The following is a 26,562-nucleotide window of genomic DNA, read 5'->3' on the forward strand; positions in this document are numbered from 1 at the left end:
AGGAAGTAGTAAGTGTCTTTGAATTGTAGTGCACAATTGATACACCCTTCTACACCCACAACACTTTCAGTCCCATCTATCAAACATAACTACCTCCTTACTCAACTGCATTCTGATTTGACTATTTTTTCTACACTGACACATCAACAATCCTGGGCATGCCCAACCCAACTATCATCCCCACCATCCACTTGTGTGCCCACTCACTCCCTCAGCCACACTCTTGTCCCTCCCATTCTTAACTCACTCACTCACATGCTCATCCACTCACTCAAAGACTATTAGACAGTTTCAAACATTTTACACAGATACAGAAGCTAATGTCATGATACAGGGTGTGCCCTCTTTTCTCATATTTTACACTCATCAAGCAGGGATGGTGGCCATCCTGACTCATTGCTTCTTCAGTCACAAAAAGAAGACCTAGCTGAAAAAAGTGTGCAATGAGATCTGGTTTCAGAAGTCTTTCCAGTAGCAACAATGCGCATAGTATCATAGTTGATTGGAAGATCTGTGCCACTATTTCCAAAGACAATTAAAGATAAAAATTTAGTAGCCGTTTAGGAACTCTGCACAATCAAGCTTTAAAGAGCATGGAAGAATACTGAAAAATATTTCCAAGAGATGAAATAATGGTAATGCAGTTTCAGATTTTTCTCAGTGTGTTTTAGGCTTCTGTGTTTCCGACTACTTTTGGAAGTGAGCCTAAATGTTCTGCATTAATGAATAATTCACATCTAACTTGATTGCCGGGTTACCAGAAAACAATTTTTAGTTAGTTTTTGCACCTAATAGGTCGTTCCTTTCACACTTGAGAAGCTGCAGAATGACATCACACCAGACTTTGACATCAGATTTAACTATGAATTTAATTTGAGAATTAAATTAATAAATAAGTTACAGAAATATAATAATAGACTGATATAACAGAAAATAATAAATGCTTATATTTTCTAGACCAAGTCAAATGTTAGAACTCTCTCTGTATGTGCTTTTCTTGACAATAATTGAATACACTCTAAGTGATCATTTGATCATAAAGGGCCTTAGGCACATAAACTACTACAGCAATCCAAGTGCTTTCTCTGCCATTTACCCTTACCAGTCATGAAACACCTGGGTTGCTAAACACTTCTAGCAGTTGCTCAACAGTTGAAACCCTTGTGCAAAACAACAAATAATCACGAGAGGAGCAAGGTAACACAAAATTAATTCCATTTTACTCTCAGATTAACCAAACTGGTATAAATGTGAACAAAACACAGGTGCTTCTATTTGAGTTGTCTCAGTTGGTTTTTCTTCAAACTGCTAAATATTCAGTGCCAAGTTAGGACATGATTTCTGACAGCACACATAGTTTTTAATCTCTTAAGCATAATGATTGAAAGAAAGAAGCAAGTTCAAACGAGACAAAATATTTCACTTTGTTGTATGCATTAGCAGAGTGTGAAACAGGTTTAGTGGGTATATGACCTTGTCTTGTGATGTTCATCTAAAAGTTTAATTGTTATGCAGCAACTATGTTTTGATTCATAGCTTCAATTTTATAGGAATAGTACAGCATTCAGATTTTTCTAAACTTTGAGATTATAATGCAAACCACTGAAAATTAATGAATGGACTGTTAATTGAAAAGTATCAGCTACAAAATGTTTTTCTAGAATACTGGGCCATTAATATATAATTTAAGTAGCTTGTGATTTAAGTACCCAGCATACATTCACAGAAACAAAGTAGTGGAAAATGTTATCCTTGAACACTACCGGGCATCCCATTTTTGCAACAGGATACTTTGCAAATCACTGAAAAGTAACTTAAGTGTCACTCACCCTACACATGGGTTGTTCTGGTATTTGGGGCCTGTGTAAGAAAATGGTGATGTTGGTTTGTCAACAAATGTTCCAAAGCCCAGGCGAAAGTTGCTGGTGAGCTTTGCCATCTCTCGGGATAGTGTTGTACCCAACACACGGATGTTGTCCAAGTCATCTTTCATGGATAGGGAAAGGTCCATAAGATAGTACAAGTCTACAGGGTAATCCTCCACCTGCCGTACATGCATACGAAATGTTGTCTCGTGGTCTATATAATGGGATAGAAACAACAGTTTGTTAACTTATATGCTTGGTAGATTCCACAACATTAAATATGGCTTACTTAACTTATCCTTATATAATTTCTGGCAACAGGGTAAAAGTTACTAATAACTCTGCTGAATAATCTGTCACTTCAATGTTATACAAATCAGGCCAATGTGGCAAAATCTAATTGATTTTCTTCAATGAATGAGATCTGGTCAATAGAAAACTTATCAGTGATGTTTGTCAAGTTTCTACTCTAAAAGGCTTATTGTTAATGAGAGCTGTGACAGATATTAGCGCCATTCAGCATTTGTCAGTTCTTTTAAAATGTTTTATTTATGTTAAGAGGTGATGACCTTTCGAAAGAACGTTGAATTAAACAACTGGAGGGATCAAAATTAGGGTTGCTGAATAAAATAGGTTTTGACTATGCATGAGTCAATTAATTCTAACCATCTGACACTTAATATTTACACCTTGACTTGAACCACATCACAGTTCCTTCACTTTTGTTAGGTCCAAATCCCACTACTCCCTCCCTAACATTATGATGGGTAGATCTTAGGACTGGAAGGTGGCTAATATTGTGCCTTTATTTAAGAAAGGGTGTGAGGAGAAGCCTGGAATCTATAGGTCTGACAGTGTGACATCAGTGGTGGCTAAGTTGTTGGAGGGGATTCTGAGAGATGGGATTTTCATGCCTTTGGGGAGGCAAGAACTGGTTAGGGAAAGCAGATAGCCAACATGGCTTTGTGCATGAGAATTCATGTCTCACTAACTTGACTGCAATTTTAATGATGTAACCAAAAGATTGATGAGGACATGCTGTTCACATGGACTTTAGTAAAGCCTTTGAGGATTTCGCACAGTAGACTACACAGAGTGAAGTTAGATCACACGAAATTCAGGCAGAGCTTACCAGTTGGATACAAGATTGGCTTGATGGTAAGTGACAGAGATTGGTGGTGGAGGGTTTTTTTAAGCACCAACTGGAGGCCTGTGACCAGCAGTATTCTCGAGGAATTGGTGCTGGGTTCACTTTTGTTCGTCATTTATATAAACGATTCGAATGAGAATTTAGGAGGCATGGTTGGTAAGTTTGCGGTTGACAGCAAAATTGATGGTATAGTCAACACTGAAGGAAACTATCTCCTGTGTTAGGGGAGGCAATGGCCTAGTGGCATTGTCACTGGACTGTTAATCCAGAGGCCCAGACCCCAGACGTTCTGGGTCATGGGTTCGGACCCCACCATGGCAGATGGTAAAATTTGAATTCAATAATAATCTGGAATTAGAGTCTCATGATGATCGTGAAACTATTACCGATTGTCAGGAAAACCCCATCTAATTCACTAGTGCCTTTTAGGGAAGGAAATCTGCCATCCTTACCTGGTCTGGCCTACATGTGATTGCCTACAGTAATATAATTGACTCTTAACTGACCTCGGGGCAATTAGGGATAGGCAATTAATGCTGCCGAGCCAGCGATGCCCTCATCCTGTGAATGAATTAAAAGAAAGTCATCTAAAACTACAAAGGGATAATTGGGCCAATTGCTGAGGAGTGGCAGATAGAGATTAATCTGGATAAATGCAAGATATTGCATTTTGGTAACACAAACAAGGGCAGGATTTATACAGTTAATGGTAGGGCCCTGGGTAGTGTTGTTGGACAGAGCAACCTAGGGGTTCAAGTACATAGTTCTTTGAAAATTGCATCACAGGTTGACAGGGAGGTGAAGAGGCAGTCACCCTGCTGCAAGAAAGATTCACGAGGATGTTGCTGGAACTAGAGGATTTGAGTTATAAGGACATTTTTCACTACTACATAGGAAGTTGAGGGATGACCTTAGACAGATTGGTAAAATCATGAGGGGTACAGCTGACATGAATAGGAAGGGCCTTTTCCCCTAAGGTGGATAACTTCAAAACTACGGGATATTTTTAAGGAGAGAGGAGCAAGATTTAAAAGGGATCTGCGGGGCAACTATTTTTTAAACAGAGGGTAGCTTGTTTGTGGAATGAACTGCCAGAAGAAGTGGAAAATGCAGGTACAGGGATGGGGAATACTCACATCCAGTGACCAAATGAAAATATACTCATCCTGATCTTAGTTCGATTCCCAGAGAATCTCAGATGTGGGATTATCTTAACTGGCTGTGGGTCAGGGCTTGACCACATAGTCGTGATCAGTCCATCAAATCAGTGGAAGTAAAAATGACCTCCACAAATACATATGAACACCATAAGGTATAAGCAAGGAACTGCAAAGAATTCATATGTTCTTATTTTTTAGGCTCAGGAAGAAAAAAAGAGAAAATACACATACATATATGTGTGTGCCATTAGTGAGAAATTTCTCTTCAAAACAGAAGAACAGTTTTCAGCAGGACAGCATCAGAGATGCATCCACATTTATGTTTGCAGTTGTTGGTATCAGTCAATCTCCTGTCAATGTCTCAAACTCAAAACATTCAATGCTTTTTATACATGGGTATTACTGAAAGGCACGGTCAAAGCTTTCATCTTACGATCAGGACATTTTGTAAGAAATACTAAAAATCGATGGGAATATTATCAGCGCATGTGATTGGTTGGCAGGCGGACTCTGATTGATAGTGGCCATGGAGAATACATCAGTTGATGACGGCTAACAGTTAAGCATCGACCTTCATTTGAATTCTGTTAAATACCTATCAGAATTTGCAATACTGCTACAAATGACACTTTATACATATGACTTAATTGGAACCGTTATGAAATAGGGTTAATGAGCACTCTACCAGCACTCTACAATTGAAATGCCCCAGTCTGGAACAAACTGTATTTTGTTGGAAATATGCAATGTATTCATACGAACAAAAATACTTTAATATTAAACAGAATTCTGAACTAAATTCTGTAGTAATTTACTGGTGCAGATTGATAGACATTTAGAGGATTGACAGCTGACACTGACAGAGAAACCTGCTTGGTCAAAACTCCATATTCAAAGAAGCTGCTTTAAACCTTACTCTATGTAAATTTGTTACATTAAGGTTTTTTGCATTGTTGTTTCAACAGTTTTGAGTCCACCTTGTTTTAAATTGTTGAATATTCAGCTGCAATTAATGAATTTTTGAGTATATTTGACTTAGTTTTTTGCAGTTAAAGGGAACTATTCTTGTATAATGATCATTGGAGACTGTGAGCATAAATAATACATAACAGGATGAGTCCAATGCACAAGTTAAAAACATTTTGAGTAAGAGCCTCCAATGGTACTACCTCAAGCTCTGAATGCCACTGTAATTAGATGACACAAATAAAAAGATAAATATTTTCAACTTGATGACCTACTTTCATTCCTTCCACAGCAAAAGCTTATAGTTCATGAGCAGTTTCCAGCTTTACATTTTCTTTCTATTATCTTGCTTTAGATCTCATGCAACTTTCAAAAACACATGCTTCCTCTTAAGAGTAAATAAAACTGTGATGACACAGCAAATTAGAAATAGTAAAGACAAATCATAAAGAGGTTTGGGTGACACAGTGCAACACTGATCTTGGACAGGCTGAGCTCTGAATTCCAAAAAACAGCAAACTTTTTATTAGCCAGCTGCTAAGAGACCAGGAGTATACTGACTAATTAGGTGAACATCTTGATCAATGTGTGATCACACTCTAAGTGTTAGAAATGTAATGCAAGGGGTATGCACACTATTGTTATACTTCATTTACAGCATAAATCATGTAAAAAATCGTGCAACTTTGCCTTAAATAAAACTTACTGGCAGAGAGCCTTTTTACTCGCCACCCTAACTGACTACTTGGATATTATGGAGATTGTGATAATACAATAAATTTCCAGTATTTGAGAGGTATGATTTTTGCCTGTTTATCAAGAATGCTTATGAATAAGATGCTGGTTAAAACAAGGTTTGCTGTATTCAGGCATCATTACATGGAACGTAGTATCGCTGCTATGTTGTTGGACTTCCCTTTTATTCAGAGCGGAAATCAAGGGAGCCAGGTGACCTATTCAAAGGTCCATGTAAAAAAAATTCTGGGTAACAGTTCATGGAGGAGGCGAAGGCCTAGTGGTATTATCGCTGGACTGTTAATCCAGAGACCCAGATAATGTTCTGGGGAAGCGGGTTCGAATCCTGCCACAGCATATGGTCAATAAAATATCTGGAGTTAAGAATCTGCTGATGACCATGAATTCATTGTCAAATGTCAGGGAAAACCCATCATCTGGTTCATTAATATCCTTTCGGGAAGGAAACTGCCATCCTTACCTGGTCTGGCCTACATGTGGCTCCAGACCCACAGCAATATGATTAACTCTGGACTGCTGTCTGGGCAATTAGGGATGGTCAATAAATGCTGCTTGGTCAGCAATGCCCTCATCCCATTAATGAATAAGAAAAAACATGGCTATTAAAGATTTTAAAGTCATAACTTAGCTTGCGGAAGAGTTATAAATACATTCACAGTTGGAAATAATGGCATTTGTGTTCAAATTATCAGACTGCTACTCTCTAACGTCCCATCGAAGTTTTGAGAATGTGTAAGTAGTTATGGTTTAAATTGCTGATTTACTTCTAAGATAAAATGGAGTTAATATCTCAAGCATGGTTTATTGCATTATTTTCCTGCAGATACTATTCCTGTGAATCATACTGCTACAGAAAATGGGGTCTGAGAGAGCAGGTCTAAATATCCGTGAAACTCATGGACACAGGCAGCCTGCCAGGATCCAGCAGCGAAGCACCACTAAAAGGTTAAATGTCTGTAGGGGCTCACCTTGCAGAAATGCAGAAGGAACATTCGCTCAGATTGAAAGACAAACAAAATCATAAGTATTTGTAGATAATAAAATGTGAGGCTGGATGAACACAGCAGGCCAAGCAGCATCTCAGGAGCACAAAAGCTGACGTTTCGGGCCTGGACCCTTCATCAGAGAGGGGGATGGGGGGAGGGAACTGGAATAAATAGGGAGAGAGGGGGAGGCGGACCGAAGATGGAGAGTAAAGAAGATAGGTGGAGAGGGTGTAGGTGGGGAGGTAGGGAGGGGATAGGTCAGTCCAGGGAAGACGGACAGGTCAAGGAGGTGGGATGAGGTTAGTAGGTAGCTGGGGGTGCGGCTTGGGGTGGGAGGAAGGGATGGGTGAGAGGAAGAACCGGTTAGGGAGGCAGAGACAGGTTGGACTGGTTTTGGGATGCAGTGGGTGGGGGGGAAGAGCTGGGCTGGTTGTGTGGTGCAGTGGGGGGAGGGGATGAACTGGGCTGGTTTAGGGATGCAGTGGGGGAAGGGGAGATTTTGAAACTGGTGAAGTCCACATTGATACCATATGGCTGCAGGGTTCCCAGGCGGAATATGAGTTGCTGTTCCTGCAACCTTCGGGTGGCATCATTGTAGCAGTGCAGGAGGCCCATGATGGACATGTCATCAAGAGAATGGGAGGGGGAGTGGAAATGGTTTGCGACTGGGAGGTGCAGTTGTTTGTTGGGAACTGAGCGGAGGTGTTCTGCAAAGCGGTCCCCAAGCCTCCGCTTGGTTTCCCCAATGTAGAGAAAGCCGCACCGGGTACAGTGGATGCCTGCAGCCATATGGTATCAATGTGGACTTCACCAGTTTCAAAATCTCCCCTTCCCCTACTGCATCCCTAAACCAGCCCAGTTCATCCCCTCCCCCCACTGCACCACACAACCAGCCCAGCTCTTCCCCCCCACCCACTGCATCCCAAAACCAGTCCAACCTGTCTCTGCCTCCCTAACCGGTTCTTCCTCTCACCCATCCCTTCCTCCCACCCCAAGCCGCACCCCCAGCTACCTACTAACCTCATCCCACCTCCTTGACCTGTCCGTCTTCCCTGGACTGACCTATCCCCTCCCTACCTCCCCACCTACACCCTCTCCACCTATCTTCTTTACTCTCCATCTTCGGTCCGCCTCCCCCTCTCTCCCTATTTATTCCAGTTCCCTCCCCCCATCCCCCTCTCTGATGAAGGGTCCAGGCCCGAAACGTCAGCTTTTGTGCTCCTGAGATGCTGCTTGGCCTGCTGTGTTCATCCAGCCTCACATTTTATTATCTTGGAATCTCCAGCATCTGCAGTTCCCATTATCTCTCATAAGTATTTGTACTTGGGCTGGAAACTTGGCTAGTTTGCTCTTTAAAAAAAAATCAAGAAGAGCTCTCACTGTCAAAGATAGTTCCAGATTTAAAAGATTACCAAGTTGAGCATGAAAAGAAATGGAACTGAATCCTCAGAAGCTGCTGCCTCAATTTAAACTCAAGACATGTAGTGGGAGTCAAGAAAACAGCCAGCACCACCTGCCTCTCGAGAAATTGCCAAGATCTTTCTCTCTCCTCAAACAACTACTGTGGCCCTTCATGTTCTCATGCTAAAGTATAGCACTTCCTTTCCATTGCATAGATCTAGTGTCAAAACGATGTATGAAAACAAGTTAACAAAAAAGGTCACACATTGATAACTGTGCACTTTCTTGGGGGAAATAAAAATTCTTTATTGCACAGCCCAATACCAATCATCCAGATTTTTGAAAGTATCAAAAAAGTGAAAGTGCAAGAACTTTAACGTCTTCACTTTATATAAATAAGCGTTATGCAATCAACAGCATAGCGCATACAGCCAGAGATGTTAATCAAACATTTTACTGGGCGTGTCAGGAGTTTGAATGTGGCCTGTTAAAAGGTAAGTTATTTCACATATCTTACTTTCACAAAAGGCTTTGGTATTTCCATGAAGTGTATAGTTAGCGAATGGACATGAAGATGCCACGCCTTTTCATGGGATTGTTATGAGCTATGCCTTGGCATGAGGGACTGCAGGAGCTGGTTTGGGGAACAAAAGGAAGATCCTTTTAACTACGCTTCGAAAAGATTTCTTCATTTGAGACTACAGCTCATGGCACCCCTGACATGTTGTGTATTGCAATTCTTTTAAAAGCTGGACTGACTCCATGAAAACTACAGAGAAGGACATTCCTATCCCTGCAATGGAATCAGGCAAGGTGCAAACCCACGACTGGATCCAGCCCACACCCTTACAAAGGCATTCCAGAAAACCGAAAAGTCTGAGAATGAGGTCATGAGTGTTTGAACTGGTACAAGTCTGGTCATTTTTAAGGGCTCCTGAGACATCCTGACTGCAAATATCCAGACCAAAGATTAATTTTGGGGTCCCGGAGTAATGAATATCTACTTATAGTAAAACGTAAGGTACAATTGTGAATAAGGTTATCTATGGTGTTAAAGATAAAAGGAAGGAGTTCATTTCTATCATTTTAAGCATAGATGGCCTACCAAAGCGTTCAATCAATAGTGCTTTTAGGCGTTACTGTAACAGCTTAAAAAATATTAAATCATGTTATTCTTTCAACTGAAGGCGGACAGTTCAATTTTCTTTTTCTTCAAGTTATCAGTCTCTATGGAGAATGTGATACAAAACTTTTACCTGGTCTTAGTGTAAGTGCAATCCTTTGAGGCGCGAGTTGAATGACATCTGATTGTGATGATCCTGATCCCTTATTACTCAATGGTAAGTTTCTTTCTATCTGTATGCTGCTTTGAGGGCTTTCTATAAAGTGAACAATGCATCCTCTTTTAATCAAGTTTTCCCTAAAGTCACATCTTGAAGAGAAGCTTCTCTTGGTACCAAATTCCTTAAAGATCAAAAACAAACAAAGAAAATAAGAACACTTCAGTAACCACACTAGACACAGCGGGCTACATGTAAATTTTTCAAGAGAATGAGTTACAAGAGACAATTCAATCATTGTTCTTGCTTAACCATCTTAGGACTGTTCTGGCTTTTCCAATACAAGATTTCCTTTTCACATGATATATGCTTCCTGTGCAATCAACTTTAACTCTTTAACGTCATTATCATCATTCAATAGAAGTCCTTCCTTCACATTTTTGGGAGGCAAAAAATTGCAGTTATACTGAAAGAACATCAACGGTCAGTCTCCAGATGTATTTACAAACCTCAAATGCAACTTTCAAAGACTGTTTTCTGTCTACTGAATTTTCGTGCATGGGTGAAGCAAAGTGATATGACAAAATGCTGTGCATGGACAGGATACAAAAACCGAATTGTAGCTGTACATGGTGGTCTCAAGGACAGTGAACCATAGCAACCAGCATAATGAGCCAAAATAGCATGAAACATGCACGATTACTACAACAGCCATTGTTGTAGCAGTCTACTTTGGGAAAGCGTTTGTTGAAGATTAGCTACAACATTCAACTACAGTACAATGACCCACGCATGAGTGTAAGCTTAAGGAATCTGAAACATTGCTGTGCCCACTTGCACATACCAGCCTCTCCCTTTTCCAAATTTCCTATAAATGGTATTAGTCAGTGACACCCTCAGCCTAAGAATGAATTTAAACAAAAACATCAGTGAAAATAGGTGTTCATCACCTCCACTACTTCCCAAAATATTCTGGGCTTGATTCCACCCTATTTTAAATGCAGACAATAGTAAACAAAAACACATTCTAGGTCAAAAATAAGTTCTAAATAACTTTTTTTTAAAATGATGCCAATGCACAATTGTTAACAACTGACATTTCTACCGCAGTATGAATTTCCTAAAAAAAATCATCACTCTAACTTATTTTTATGCTATAGGCAAGAGATATTGCAGATGACCACAGAAGTGGTCCTCCTCCCTCCAAACCAACCTCAGGGAATCTCTCTCCCACTACAACTCTCTTGTAATCTCTTCAGCCTTGAAACTGCTCAACCATGTCCTGAAGCAAACCAGGTACCACAGTCACATCACCTTCCTCAGCACCGGCCTACGGAGCCGGGACATCCCCAATGGACAACAGTCGACATTCAAGCCTTCCCAATTTGTCTCCAAACGTGACCACCTCTAGACCCAGAACATCCAGACCCTTCAGAAGTGTTTCTCCCTGTGAGTCCTGAAACAGATACTCGCAGCCATGTGCTGGCATCTCCAGGCACTGCAGATGAAGGGTCTAGGCCCAAAACGTCAGCTTTTGTGCTCCTGAGATGCTGCTTGGCCTGCTGTGATCATCCAGCTTCACACTTTGTTATCTCGGATTCTCCAGCATCTGCAGTTCCCATTATCACCACAGAAGTGTGGTTAGTATTTAAATGTGGCAGGCACAAAACACTAAATTTCAAATCCACAACTAGTTTATTTGCATAGCTGTAAATAGGAAAAATGAATATGTTTCTAACAAATATAAATAGTATTTTTAATGATATTTATCTATGCTGAGAACTGAATTTTATAAGTAGACACAAGCACCCTGAACAACAAAATGGAAATAATTTGCTTGCCTCCACTTTTATCTCATCAACTGCCTGAGCTCCCATTCACATCTGCATCGACAACAGGATGCATCCTTTCAACATTCTATTTGAAATTTCTCCCAAATTATTCAAAATTCCCACTCTATCTATTCCTCATGACATCATCTACTGTTCTGCTATCCCAAATGTATTGGATTCAAAATTTGCTTCTTTATTTTTTCTATGATTGAATCCCTTTGATATGGAAGCAGACCATTTGGCCCACCCAGTCCACACCTAGCCTCTGAAAAGGAGCCCACCCTGGCCCAATACCCCTCCACTCTATCCCTGTAACCCCACATGTCTCATGGCTAATCCACGTAGCCGGCACATCCCTGGTCACTATTGGCAATTTATCATGGCCAATTTACTTAACCTGCACATCTCTGGACTGTGGGACGAAACCAGAACTCCTGGAGGAAACCCACACAAAGGGACAACATGCAAACTGCACGCAGTCAACTGAGGGTAGAATTGAACACAGGTCCCTAACGCTGTATGACTGCAGTGCTAAATGCTGATCCACCATGCCGCTCCTGATATCACTCAAACCAATCATGCACCTTCTTCTGTCTAAGCATTAGTAAGCCCTAGTGTCTTTTCTGGCTTTATTGCATCCTCTATCACTTCAATTGGACGGGAGCAGAAAGATCCCACAAAGTTTACTCCAAATTGATTTTAGATTGAGTGAGTCAGGCACCGTTTTACACCCCATCTTGCTAGTTCCTACCAACGTTGATTAAAATCAGTTATCAGTATCTATATATTTATCCTCGCTGAAGCAACTTGGGATGTTTTGCAATGTTAAAAGCACTATAAAAATACAAATTGTGGGTATCATTTTGCACAGTTTTAAGAAGGTTATGATTTTCTTTTTCCTAATTTTCCAAGCCTCAAATATCCACTCAATTACTTTAATGGGCAAAGAACAATGTTCTTTAAAAGCAGAGAATGAAGAAACTCAAGCTCATCTGCACATTGTTGTATCACTATTCTGAAGGCAATATAATTATCAACAAGCATTTAAGTACATTGTTGGAAAAAATTTAATTAATGCTGAAGAAGAATCTTTAGAGGCAAATTATTATTGTTTCTTTCTTTTTTTTTGAGGCTGAGGGTTGACCTTACAGAGGTTTATAAAATCATGAGGGGCACAGATAAGGTGAATATCAAAGGTCTTTTCCCTATGATGGAGGAGTTCAAAACTAGAGGGCATAACTTTAAGGAGAGAGGAAAATGATTTAAAAGGGACCCGAGGGACAACTCCCCCTTCCCCCTTCCCCCTTCCCCCTTCCCCCTCCCCCCACCACCCCACCACCCCAACCCCCCCCCCCACCACACACACACACACACACACACACACACACACACACACACACACATACAACGTGGCTCATATGTGGAACAAACCAGAGGAAATGGCAGATGTAGGTAGAGTTACTATATTTAAAAGACAATTGAACATGTGCACGAATAAGAAAAGGCTTAGAGGCATATGGGTCAAGCACAGGCAAATGGTTTGGGAAACCTCATCAGCATAGACAAGTTGGGCCAAAGAGTCTGTTCAGTGCTGTATGATTCTATAGAACTATATGTTGCCAGACCTGTTGAGTATCTCTACCACATTGCTTATATGTCAATTTATTAGGTTTATAATATCAGAATCCATGTTATACTAAGAATAAATCTTGCATGGATAGGTTTGATGGAACATCCAACTGTTCTAAACTATTCATCTAATACAACACGGGAAATATTATTCATCTCCATCAGATCATACGAAATCTTTAAAATAGATAAATAACTATACAGAATGTGTGTACAAGAATGGATAACTAATGTATCAAAACCTACAGGTAATTAAAATTAAAAATCCAACTAGTTGTCCTTTTACTTATCACATCATCTTAATCAGAATTTTTTTAATATGATATGATAATCGTCAGTGTCTGTTAAATGCCAATATAAAATGTTTTATAAATAAACAGGGACAATGTACAATAAACAAACAGCTGGCGGAGACATTTAGAGTATTTTTCCAAATTGGAAACTCTCTTTTCAGTTCTAAGTCACCATTGTACGGTTTCTGTGGTTTGTAGTACCCTCAAATCTTCTTGATTGAATTAAAGTCTTCATAGCTCAGTCAGCAATCAATAACTCTAGATTTATTTTCAAAAGCTTAAAACATTGGCCTGATCCCTGATTAATTCTCAACTAAAGAACCCCATATTTAAACTTTAATTTTACCTAAGAATTAAAAGATCAAGTCTATTCCAACCATCAAGAATAAATTGCAAAAATAGAGGATCCTCACATTGGCCTCATTTCTGAACTTGGGAAGAACGAAATCACAGACATGAACAGTTTTACTCTTTTAAAGTAGTGACTCAGACTTGTTTTCAATTCAATGCTTCTTTGTAAGTAACTCATTGTAAGAACATTGTGGGATATAAAGAAAAACAAAACAATTAAAGTGAACATGTTTCCTTTTTTAGAAAAGCAATCTGAACATCAAAGTCCCTGTAGCATTGATTAAAGTTGCATGTAAATACCTAATTATTACAATCCTTTAAATTGTCATTCTTACTGATGCAGACTTAAAATCAACTTGTAGAACAATCTGTGTATCTTCAATTAGAATCTATCATTGATGGAGTACGTTAAAAATTGTTACCAAAATGTAAAAGTAAGTAAGAGATATTTGAGCACTTCAGCAAAAGAAAAAATTTAAATAAATATATTAAAAAGTGAAAATCCAGAACTGGAGACTTTTATTCGTTTAATTAACAGAAGGAAGTAATAGGAGGTACAAAATGAAACATGAAAATATTTGCAAGTGATATTGAGACTAATAGCACAGGGTTTTAAAAGAGAATGGGAATACAGATCTATTACAAATGGATGCAGGTAAGTCTACTACTGGTTATAAAAAAGTTACTAAATGAACGACTTGTATTCATTTTCACATTAAACAACAAAATCAGCACAGTGGAATCGAAACATTGGTCAAAGCGGGAATGTCACTAGATCTGATGCAAGTTTGAAAAGAATGGATCTTAATACCTTCAAATAGATAGTTTCCATTCAAGGTTTAAAGAAAATTGCTCACCTAAATGCTCTGGATTCAGAAATTATGCTTTTGAATAAAGAAAATTGTGATTGTTGTTTATTATTTAAGGGAGGAATAAACAAGTACCTGCAAATTAATTTTGTTGGACTGAAAATTAATGAAAGATATTGTTAAAGACAGTAACTGAGCTGTTAGATATATATTGGTTGATCAAATAGAGTAGGTATAGGTTTAAAAAAAAATCATGTTTGGGTTATGCAGTTAACTAGCAGGCAGAATGGGGGACGAAAATAGGTTGCTGTCTGTATGGAGCATTCCTCAAAAGAGATCTGGGTGCACCTGTGTTTACAGTTACTGCCACAGATGTTACATCAGCCGTCTTGAGGGAGACTCCAGAGAAGGCAAATGGCCTGGTTGGAGTCCCCAGCTGCACACTCAGATCCTGTGCGCACCAACTGGTGGGGTGTATTTGCAGACATCTTTAACTCCTCCTTACTACAATGATGAGAGATGCCCAGCTGCTTCAAGAAGATCATTATCACCCATTTAAAAATGAATCGGACAACATGCCTTAAAGACCACAGTGCAGTAGCTCTGCCATCCATTATTATGAAGTATTTCAAGGAGGTTAGTAATGGCACACCATCAACTCCAGCCTCTCAGATTGCCTTGATCCACTGCAATTAGTGTAAGGTCTCAATAGGTCCATGGCAGGCGCCATCTCCCTGGCTCTACGCTCATCTCTGGGACATCTGGACAACAAGGACAACTAGATAACAAGATGTAGAACCAGATGAACACAGCCGGTCAAGGAACATCTTAGGAGCAGGAAAGCTGATGTTTCAGGCCTAGGCCCTTCATCAGAAAACAAAAACAAGGACACCTATGTCAGATTCCTATTTATTGACTTTAGCTCCACTTCAACACCATGATTCCAATAAAACTCACCTCTAAGCTCCCACTTCTACAACTGGATCCTTGACTTTCTGACCTGCAGACCAGTAAAGATAGGTCATCTCCTCCACACTAGTGCCCTGCAAGGCTGTGTACTCAGCCCTTTACTATATGCCTCAATGACTCAAATATGTGGCCAATTTCAGCTCTAACTACATCTACAAATTTGGCAATGACACCAATGCAGTGTGTCAAGATCTTAAACAACGATGAGATGGTGTACAGGAGGGAGACAAACAGCTTTGTGACATGGTGCAATTTCCTCAGAGGGCTAAGGAAATTCGGCATGTTCACAATGACTCTTACCAATTTTCACAGATGCACAGTAGAAAGATGCCTATTTGGATGCATCACAGCTTTGTATGGCAACTGCTCTGCCCAAGACAGCAAGAAATTAGAGTGTTGTGAATGCAGCCCAGTTTATCATGAAAACCAGCCTTTCTTCCATTGACTCCAACTACACTTCCTGCTGCCCCAGGAAAGCAGCCAACATAATCAAAGGCTCCTCCCACCTAATTATACTCACTTTGAACCTCTTCCATCAGGCAGAAGAAACAGAAGTTTAAAAACACGTACCAACAGATTTAAGAACAGCTTCTTCCCCACTGTTATCAAACTTATGAACAGACCTCTCAGTTTTTTTCTTTCTCTGCATCGTCTCTGTAGGTGAAACCCTATATTCTGCATTCGTTCTATGACCTTGTTGTACATCTGTAAGGTATGTTTGGTCTAGTTAGTATGCAGGACAATACTTTTCACTGTATCTCAGTGCATGTGACAATAATATCAAATTAAATATTAGCAAAACTGACAGTCCAATTTATTGGCAATAATTTTATTACTTCGGTGGCAATTGTCTGGGGTGCAGAAGCTGGAGTCAAAAAAGGTGCTACAAAAGCTTGATCAAACAGGTATGTTATCTGCAGGTTGTTAAAAGGAAGGCAAAGAGGTAGAGTGTCAACGAGGTTTGGGGTGGGAATTTAGAGGTTAGAGCTTATGGACCTATAAGGCATGGTTATCAAAAGTGGAGCCATTTAAAATAAACATATGAGAAGCTAAACTTGGAGAATCAGAGATCATAAAGAGCTACATGTTGTTATAGAGAAAGAAAGAAGCAATACAGTGATTTGATAACAAGGGAAGAATTCTAAATTGAATTTTTACCATTGTCGTGAAACTGGGTAGAGTATTTGTGGATTGGATGTTAGAATTTAGTGTATGTAAAATGTTGGTGTTTGTAAAATGTTGGGCCGGGGGGGGTGGTAAGCGTTGCATAGTCCCTTTAAAAGACTGTGCTTTTTCTATGCTTAGAGATGTCTGTGAGCAGTAAGTATAGACAGCACCTGAACTGATTCAATTGTTCTGAAAGGCCGTCCCATTAGCAGGCCTAGCAACATTTTTACAAAGACAACAGGTTTTTGAATTTAGCTAATCAATTTGAATCAAGCACTTGGTTATCAAAAACCTATCAAATTTAAATCTGATGATTTTGACAACCTAGGACCAATCAGATTGTAAGAAATCAGCATGTCATAAAAGAAAAGGGCAGTTTCACACAGACAGGAGAATTGCTATTTGCCAGAGTTAACAGCTGTTAGCTCTCAAGGGAGAAGCACAAGCTCTTTCAGACTCCTACAAGTCCCAGGGAAAGCACCATGTAAATATCAATGGTACCAACAGTACAACTAGTTAACATTCCTGACAGAAGAAATTAATTGAAGAAGTGCTCCTGACAGAACAATCAATGGGCAAGGCACAGAGCATTCCAGAATACACATAATCTGGAAGTAATTTCACAAGATAAATTCTGCTTCTTTAAATTTAATTTTATATAAGTGGGACTTCTATTTATTAAAACAGCATACCATTAGGAGCTTGTTTTATTCAGGAATAGTTAGTAGTTAGAAGGGGCTTATTCAGTTTGTTAACAGTTTGGTTAATTTGTTCACTCTTAGGGTTGGATAAATAAATTGTTACTTGTTAATTGTAAAGTGTGTGTGTCAGGGATTTGTTTTATTCAACCACTAGAAGTTGCTGAAAAGCAGGTTACACCACTTCACAGTTCATTCACAGATTAAACGGCAAGATGGTCCTCTTTGGGAGTTTTGGTTTTAGTGGAGGAGGGTCAACCTCTGCCTTATAACAGATTGTGGCCTCATGTCCAGGAATTGAAAGGATGGGAAGAGTCTGAACAGATTTAGAGTTTGGAAGGTCCCAGCAGATTTAAACAGACTTGGAGACTAGGTGAGCTAGATCTTTAAATAAAACCTAGGTCACAAGTGGAAAATCTGTTTAACTCTGGTTGCTTGTAGTTGGTTAAATCAAAAGAGTAGGGAAATGGCTCTTAACGTAGCTAAAGAGGTTGAAGGCGCTTCCTAAATTTGCCAAGAAAGTTTAGAAAAACAGAAATGAGACACTTAGAATTAGCAGACAGGCTCTAATTGGGTTTAACTAGGGATAAGAAGAAAATTGAAATTGTAATTGAATTAGCCAAGCACTTAGATATTCCAGAGAAATTGTTAAGTACTGTGGAGCTAAAATTAAATAGTAAATAAGATAACTGGAGTTTGAAGGGAAAGAAAGGGAAAGCACAGCCATGTTAGAAGATAGAGAACTGAAACCATTTAAATTATAATTACAAGCAGAGGAAAGACAAAAAGAAAAAGTAAATAAAGAGCAAGATAGAAAGAGAGAGCATTTGAACTTTGGAAACTGCAAATTAGACAGGATAGCCAACTTAAAATGATGGAAATGGAGGTAGAAGGTAAGTTTACTGAGGAGGCAGGTGACAATGAACCCCCCCACCCCATAAAGAACTGGTAGAGATACATACAAACGTCAAAAACACGACCAAAATTCAATGATAAAAGATGTTGAAGACAGCAGGCCAAGCTGCATACATGAACCAGTATTTGCTAACCATTGTGGATGTGTCTACCAGGTTTCCAGAAGCAATTCCATTGTGCAATGTCAAGGCAAAAACAGCTGTAGAGGAATTTTTTGCTTTCTTTAACCTTTTCTTGGCTATCCAAGGAGACTTAGTCAAATTTACTGGTGAATTATTTGAGGTGGTCATGGATAGTTTAGGTATCCAACACTTGATATGAAGTGTGTACAATCATTAATCACATGGAACATTGGAAGGGTGACATTAGACCCTAAAGACCATGCTGAGGGCTTATTGCCAGGATTACCTAAATGACTGGGATAAAGATATCCCACTTATGCTATCAGTTATTAGAGACGCTCCAAATGAATCAACTCAGTTTACTCCATTTGAATTGATATTCAGACACAAACTGAGGAAAAGTTGATAGGTCCAAAGTCAGAGATCTCACACTACTAATCTGAAGTGAGAGAAGATTAAACAGAGTAGGTGAATTATCTAGACAACATTTGAGCCTGGCACAGAACCTAATGAAAGAAGAAGCAGTAAGAAATTTAAAATTTGTACTTTTGCCCATGGGAATAAAGTATTGATGGTTTTACTAGTGGTAGTAGATCCCTTCAAAGCAAGATTTAGTTGTCCCTATCAGATTGGGAAGAAGTTGAGTCAGGTGAATTATCTGGTAAAGATGCTAAATAGGGGGGAAAAAAATCATCAGGTACAGGAACATAGAAGATAGGAACAGGAGGTGGCCACTCGGCCCTTCATTTCTGCTCTGCCATTCGTCGTGATCATGGCTGATCATTCAACTCAATAGCTTAATCCTGCTTTCCCCCCATAACCTTTGGTCCCATTTGCCCCAAGTGCTATGTCTAGCTACTTCTTGAATACATGCAATGTTTCGGCACCAACTATTTCCTGCAGAAATGAAGTCCAGAGGTTCACCACTCTCCTCATCTCCATCCTAAATGTTCTACCCGAATCCTCAGACTGTGATCACTGGCTTGGACATGCCCACTATCAGAAACATCCTCTCTGCATCTACCTTGTCTAGCCCTGTTAGAAATTCAGAAGTCTCTATGACTCTCAGACCAGGGTGGGGAGAATTTAACTAGTTTGAACTCCAGCAAAGACACTCTGCTGATAGGTCAGTCCCACCATCCCTGGAATCAGCCTGGTAAACCTTTGCTACACACCCTTGAAACCAATAGCATCCTTTCTCAGAAAAAGGAGGCCAAAACCACACATGATATTGTCATGCGAACATGCTGAAACGTTACTATGACAGGGAAAGTGAACCAGAGAAACAGGTATAAAAGTTACTGCCACTCTGAGTGTGGAAACAAATCCAGATGATATGGATTTTGCTGTTCTTTAGAACAAACTGAAAAATGAGCAAGTCCTTAAGGAATTGGACATAGTAGTGAGCTCTCTGTTCCAGGAACACAGAACTGAACTGAAAGATTTGTTGCAGTGCTGTGAGGACATGCGTAGTAGGAGAATGGGGAGGACTAACATTATAGTACGAGGTTGGCGTAGGGAATGCTGTTCCATTAATACAACATGTCTACAGGCTTAATCCTCTCAAAACAGAGCAGGTTCAGAAGTAAGTGGAAGCAATACTCCAAGAAGACATTATAGAGCCGAGTCAAAGTGAATGGAGTTCACCAGTCATGTCGGTTCCCAAACCTAATGGTATTCAATGATTCGGCATAGATTATTGGAAGGTCAACGCCATGGCCAAACCTGACTCAAACCCAATTTGGACGCTGGAGGACTGTGTGGAAAAAAGTAGGAGAAGCCATTTACATCTCAAAGTTGACCTTACTTCGTGGTTACTGACAAGTCAGAGAGAGGAAGAGGAGCTTTTCTAAACCCAAATGGGCTATATCAATTTAAAGTAATGTCCTTTGGAATGAAAAAGGCACCAGTCACTTTTCATAGGCTTATGAACAGAGCTGTTGCAGGATTGACTAACTGTGCTATCTACATAGGTGACTTAGTGATTTTTAGCCATTCGTGGAAAGATCACATGGAGCATTTGACAGAGGTTCTGAAAACAATGGAAGGCAAAGTTGGTCATAAACTTGGCAAAAGCAGAATTTGTGAAGGCAGAAGATGTGACACTCTTAGAGCACAACAATTGGGTATGTACAGATAACGGCAAGGAATGTGAAGACAAAGGCTATTGAGGAGTTTCCAAGACTAATCTTGAAGAAAGAGGTGCCACGGGTTTTAGGGCTGAGTGGATTTTACAGGAAAATTGTACCAAACTTTAGTAGTATGGTGGCATCGTTGACTGATTTGTTAAAAAAAGCACAAAATTTCGGAGCACAAAATAATGCCATGAGGCATTGAGAATTTAAAAGCAGTGTTAACCAGCGCACCAGTTTTAGCCACAACACATCTTTTGGATGCCCTTTAAAGTCGCCATTTATGCAAGCAATGTAGGGGTTGGAGCTGTGTTGTTACAGGAGGACGATTATGTAATTGAAAAGCCAAGTGGTTATTTTTCAGGGAAAAAGAAATATATCTGCCAAAAAAAAAGTCAACCACTGAAAAAGAGTTATTGCATTTGATACTGGCCTTACAACATTTTAATGTTTACATCACAAACAATGCATCAAAGACAACAGTGTATACTAATCACAATCCTTTGACATTTCTGAAAAGATTTAAGGACAAGAACACCAGGCAATTTCTTTGGAGTCTTATGTTACAAGCATTTAATTTACATATCGTACATTGTGGGTCATGAAAATGTTATGGCAGATGCATTGTTGCGGGTTTAAAAGAAAAATGCTGATACAAGATAGAAACATTGTATTCAATGTTATATACAAATGGAGTTGGTATGAAATATGTAACCATATCTTGAGCAGCTTGAAAGTCTGCAATTACAGACAGCACCCGAATTGAAACATTTGCACCGAAAGGCCATGACGTTTGCACGCCAAACAGCATTTTTACCAAGACAACAGGTTTTTGAATTTAGTCAATTTGAATCAAGTACTTAGATACCAATAACCACTCAAATTTGAATCTGATGGTTTTGACAACCAATCTGATTGCAAGAAATTGATATGTCATCGGGGGTATAAAAGTAAAGGGCAGTTGGACAAAGATAGGAAAGTTAAATGCCTTTTGCCACAGTTAACAGCTCTCATGAGAAACTTGCTGGCTCTCTTTAAAACTTTTAGGAGTCTGTGAAAGCACCATCTAAATATCAAAAGGTACCAACAGCATAACTAGTTAATATTCCTGACAGAAGAATCAACTAAGGAGGCATTCCTGGCAGAACAAATAGACGGACAAGGCACAGAGCATTAAAGGATATACTTAATATGGCTGTAATTTTGAAAGACTATATTCTACTCATTTTATTTTTAAGTAGGACTTCTATTTATTGGAACAGCATGCTATTAGGATCTTGTTTTATCTGGAAATAGTAGTTAGTAGGTTTTTTTGGATTTGTTAATAATTTAGTAAATTTGTTCAGTGTTAGAGTTAGATAATCAAATTGTTATTTGTTGCCTGTAAAGTGTGTGTCAGGGATTTATTTTGTTCAACCACTAGAATTTGCTGAAAAGCAGGTTACACCACTTTTCACAGTCCTTTCACAGATTACGGGGCATGATGTTCCTCTTTGGAGGTTTCGGTTTTAGTTCAGAGGGGGGATAACCTCCACTTTATAACACTATCCAGAAGCTAATATCAATCAATAAGCAGAGATGGTGATGATTATTGGAACTTGCCGGCAGTTAGGATACAGGCAGTAGAGTTTTAGATGTCCTCAAGTTCATGTAGCATTGAAGATGGGAAATAGGTAAGGTGAGAATGGAAATAATACTTAAAGAACAAGGATGATGGTTTCAGCAGATTTGCACAACAGCCTGGAGGTGGGTAACAAAGCAGAGGTAAAAGTAACCAGTTATGGGAATAGAGCAGTTAAACACTTGGAAGACAATGTCAAGTCAGTTACAGTCAAAGTTGCGAACACACTCTCACTAAACATTAAATAGCTGCTGTGGAGATGGATGGTGCTCAGGGCCAGGGAAATTAAATTAAAGCAATACCTTTTGTTTTTCCGATATTTAATTGGAACAAACATATGCTTCAGTATCATATTCTGGACAGTCAGACAAATCAGAGACATTACTGGAGTTAAGAATGATAGCAAAGATGATTCAGGTGTCATGAGCTTCCAAGTGGAATCTGATGAGTTTTTATGATGGCAGAATGTAGATGAGGAATAGAGGGCAGCCATGAACAGACTAATTGGGAACTCCAGAGCTAAAAGACTGCAAGTACAAGGAGAATTATTTTTATGACCATGGCTGGGTTGATAAGATTGGAACCAAGTGAGTGTAATCCTATCCTATTGGATAGTGGAGGACAGGTTGAAACAGAATGTTGCAGTTGGCCATGTAAGGATTAGGAAGAATGAGGAGGAATAGCTTATCATAGTTACTGTCTCATGGAATGTCATTTGCAACTGTGGTACAGTCAGAAAATTGATTGGGTGGCTTCAAACACAGAGCTGCAGAAAATATGGACACTGATTAGACAGAGATTAAATGGTTTTGGAATGTCAAAGGCAGTTGAAGATCATGCAGGACAGTAGCCAGGACAGGGTAGATCAAGAATGGTTTTTACTAAGGAACGGGAAAGTCATGGAAGTTTTGATGGGAAGAGAAAAACTACAAGAATATGAAACCATTATCAAAATCAGCTAACATCGAAGCCGGGAAGGGAAGCTGCTCAGCAGTTTAATATGGTCAAGAGAAAACGATGTGAATCATGTGGACAAGAAGAGTTGGGTAGAGTCTGATTGGAGATGAAAGGAACTAGAAAATGAATCAAATTCAGTGACAGCACAATATGGCAGGGGATCTTTAGATGCGGTTAGACACAGTAGAAAGGGGCATTTGTAGCTGAATGAATATCTGCTTTGTGACAAAGATTTCCTGCCAGACGTGCTGAGCTTTTCCAGCAACTTCACTGTTGTTGTTGTGTAGGGTTTAACAAGTCTATTTGTTGTTGACACAGCTTTGAAGGAAGGGACAAAGAGTAGGATATATAAAAATTTGCAGGTGACACTAAGAAGGAACACAGAGTCGATGAGCTGAAGCGTTCAGAAAGGAAAACAGGCAGATGAAGTGATGGAATAAAACTATGACAGTTGCACTTCAAGGAAAAATGTATAGAATCATTCACTTCAGATCCAAAGAGAAATCAATCTTATTTTTAGAAGTCAGGAGAGACTGCAAGCAGAGGAGCATTTGTTTCCATGTGCACAAATCAATAGAAATTAGTATGAATAACAAAAAGTAATCAAAAAAGACTAAAAAGAATGTTGATCTTAGTTCAAACAGATTAGAATTCAACAATTAGCAAGTAATACTTCACTTAGGGACAAACTTTGTTCAGACCCCACAATTACATTCAGTGTTGGCTGGCAGAAGATGAGGGAATAATATTATCAATCAACCAGGCCATTTAGAAACAAAATCAGGAAGCACTTTTTCATACAAATGGTCACAGAAATCTGGAACTCATTTCCATGAAAGGCTGTGAATGCTGGGTCAGTTGAAATGCTCAAAACCAAATTCTAGATCATTGTCAGACAATAAATTTACACAAGGTCACAGAACAAAGGCAGACAAACAAGATATAAAGTTCGCAACACCCTGATTTAACACAACAGATCAGTCTCAAGAAGCTGTACCGCCTCCTCCTCTTTATATAAACAGTAGACACCTAGAAGTTATTAGAGTTCCTGAAAGTATTTTGTTTGATTCAATCCAACTGGGAGGATAGAAATATACATTCTTAAAATCAGAAGTCACACTACACCAGGTTATAGTCCAATAGGTTTATTTGAAATCACAAGTTTTCACAGCACCACTCCATCAGGTGAAATGGAACTTCACTTCAAATTAGCTTCCTTCTGGTACATTAACTTAATGCACTATTAAAAATCTCAAAGCTCAGATATATTATTTCCACATTCTCATATGTGAAGGTACATATTTGAAATTCCATTTTAAGCAGATGTTACCAACAGATGTGTTATGTTGTATACGTGTGACTGATATCTACATAACACACCAGTCAGTTTCAAATCAAATATAATATTGATGACAGGAATGTTTGGATCAGATAATGGAGACGTAATACAGTTTTCATTTAAAAGACATATTTTCAATATGAATCTTCCGAGTCCGTATTTTATTTACGACAACTCATCTGTTGCGATTATACCAGTGGCGATGTTGCAGTGCCTCCACTCGGACTAAGTATTTGGTGAATTTTCATTGGTGCTTCCCATGATAATAGTAAAAAGTTGAACAGCAAATTATATTATATTTGATAATCCACTGCAGGCCAACATTACAGACTCACTGACAGAATGTTATCGTAATTACTTGTTATTGATTCTTTTTAACCAAACTTACAAATTTCCCACACTTTTATCCGCATGTTTCCCTAAAAGTCACTGTTATTAGCAGCCCAAGAACCAAAGGACAAAGAACAATCTCAATCACGAGCTAACCTAAATGTTCCGTTCAAGAGCGAAAATGGAGGTTGCAGGAAAATACAATGTTTCGTAAATTGGGAGCTTGTGAGTTTATAGCAATTCTTTAAGTCTGCCAAGCAGCCTACCTCTTGAATACACCAGCCACAGTCAGGATGAATAAGCAAACACTCTTTGCAGGAGGTAGCACGTCCACTTGTACAAATATTGGAACCTGTGACACAAATAAAGTTGTCACTTTCCCATGCATGACCATTAAGTAAGGGCGCAAATTGTTCGTTTTCCACAACTTCAGATTATGTTCATGCTGAAGTTCAGCAGTCAAGGTTTACTCCACAAACCTGAAGCATCAGCAACTAAATACAAGACACATTCCTGACCACTTATTTACTATTAACGACTTCGACCAAAACGCTTTAACTATCGTTTTAACTTACCGCTGACGTCTTGCAAAATCAGGTAAAAAACTAGATACGATAAAAGCAAATAATTTAAGGTCATTTTCTTGACCCTGGCTTTTTGCATCTCTGTTGAATGTGAGGATTCAAAACATATCTTGTCCCCAAGCCCCAACCACGATCCGATCAGCTCTCAAGTCGCCAGTCAAAAACAGTTGGACGCTGGGCTACAACAATCACAAGTGGACTTTCGACTCAAACATTTCGAGACTTCACGTCTCCCAAACTTTTCTGTGCGGTCGACATCTCGGAAACTCATGCTGACATGGGGCCGAGCCGGAGAGTGCCGAATGATGCCCGATGTCCAACTCCCAGCACTAACTTCGCACGGACTTCTTCTCCGCTCGCTCTGCCTCTCGGATTCGCCAGGGATTGAAGTTCACATGGCTATGAGCTGACTGAGTTACAGCCCCGCTGTAAGCAGCCGGTGCAGTGCACTGCCGGCCGCCCCCAAACACTTTTGTTGCTCTTCAATCGCGAGCTCCGGGACAGCGTCTCCTTCACCGCATCATCCAATCCCTTCTCCGCCTGGCACGTTGCGGCCCAATCAGCGCAGCACACACTGTTAACCCTTGCAGTTCCGCGGCTCTCTCCCGTCTGCAAACCAAAAGCTGCCTGTACCCCGCCGCATTGAGCGAGTCCGTGGAGCCGTGCATGTAAAGCAGGCTAATCCACTTCAGTTTAAACATTCTAGATGCAGGTCTGCATTGGCCCGAAACTTAGTTCGGAGGCCACCAGTGATTTGGCAATACACCCAATGATTTTTGTTACATAACTGTTGCAAGGGGCGCACGATGAGACGTAAACAGAAAGAGTAGCCAATTATGTTCACGTAAACGTTCCGGCGAGCCTTGTTTTCGGGTTGAAACTTGCGAGTTAGAGTAGAGCACAAAACTAACAACCTTCGAGCAAGTTGGTTTGCTTTGTTCAACAAGGAGCTGCCTGGTTTGCAGCAGTAACCTGTCAATCAGCTGAAAATAGTTCAGTTGGTGTTAATTACCGCGAAGAAGCTAAGCTAGTTCGTGACTTGTCAGGGTCAGGAAAGGACCCGATTCGGCGATCATGCCTGAGTGATATATAAAGTAGTGGATTAAGCTGATGTTGGAATTTCAGAAAAGATGTTTTGCGTGTGGTTTATTGCAACCAGTACCAAGTGTGAAAACTAATAGTCCCATTTATTAGTATTTAAAAAGTTCATCGATATCTGAAGATTATTCCGTTCGATACAAGTAAAAAGA

The 26,562-nt window shown here is 39.6% G+C and overlaps 1 protein-coding gene across 2 annotated transcripts in view; it reads right to left on the reverse strand.

Moving 5' to 3' along the window:
* Positions 1-25,815, reverse strand: part of itgb5 (integrin, beta 5) — a 133,510-nt gene extending 107,695 nt beyond the window's left edge. Inside the window, exons 1-4 of one of the 2 annotated variants that reach the window (XM_048534303.2) lie at positions 25,304-25,815; positions 24,995-25,080; positions 9,541-9,748; positions 1,830-2,079 (exon numbers count right to left, since the gene is read on the reverse strand). In XM_048534303.2, the coding sequence (XP_048390260.1) occupies positions 1,830-2,079; positions 9,541-9,748; positions 24,995-25,080; positions 25,304-25,391 (632 nt within the window). In that variant the 5' untranslated portion in view covers positions 25,392-25,815. Of the gene's footprint in view, positions 1-1,829; positions 2,080-9,540; positions 9,749-24,994; positions 25,081-25,303 lie in introns of those variants that run through there. The other variant, XM_059647360.1, reaches the window with a different exon arrangement.
* Positions 25,816-26,562: the final 747 nt, after the last annotated feature.

The sequence above is a fragment of the Stegostoma tigrinum genome, chromosome 7 (genome assembly GCF_030684315.1).
Source record: "Stegostoma tigrinum isolate sSteTig4 chromosome 7, sSteTig4.hap1, whole genome shotgun sequence".
NCBI lineage: Eukaryota > Metazoa > Chordata > Chondrichthyes > Orectolobiformes > Stegostomatidae > Stegostoma > Stegostoma tigrinum.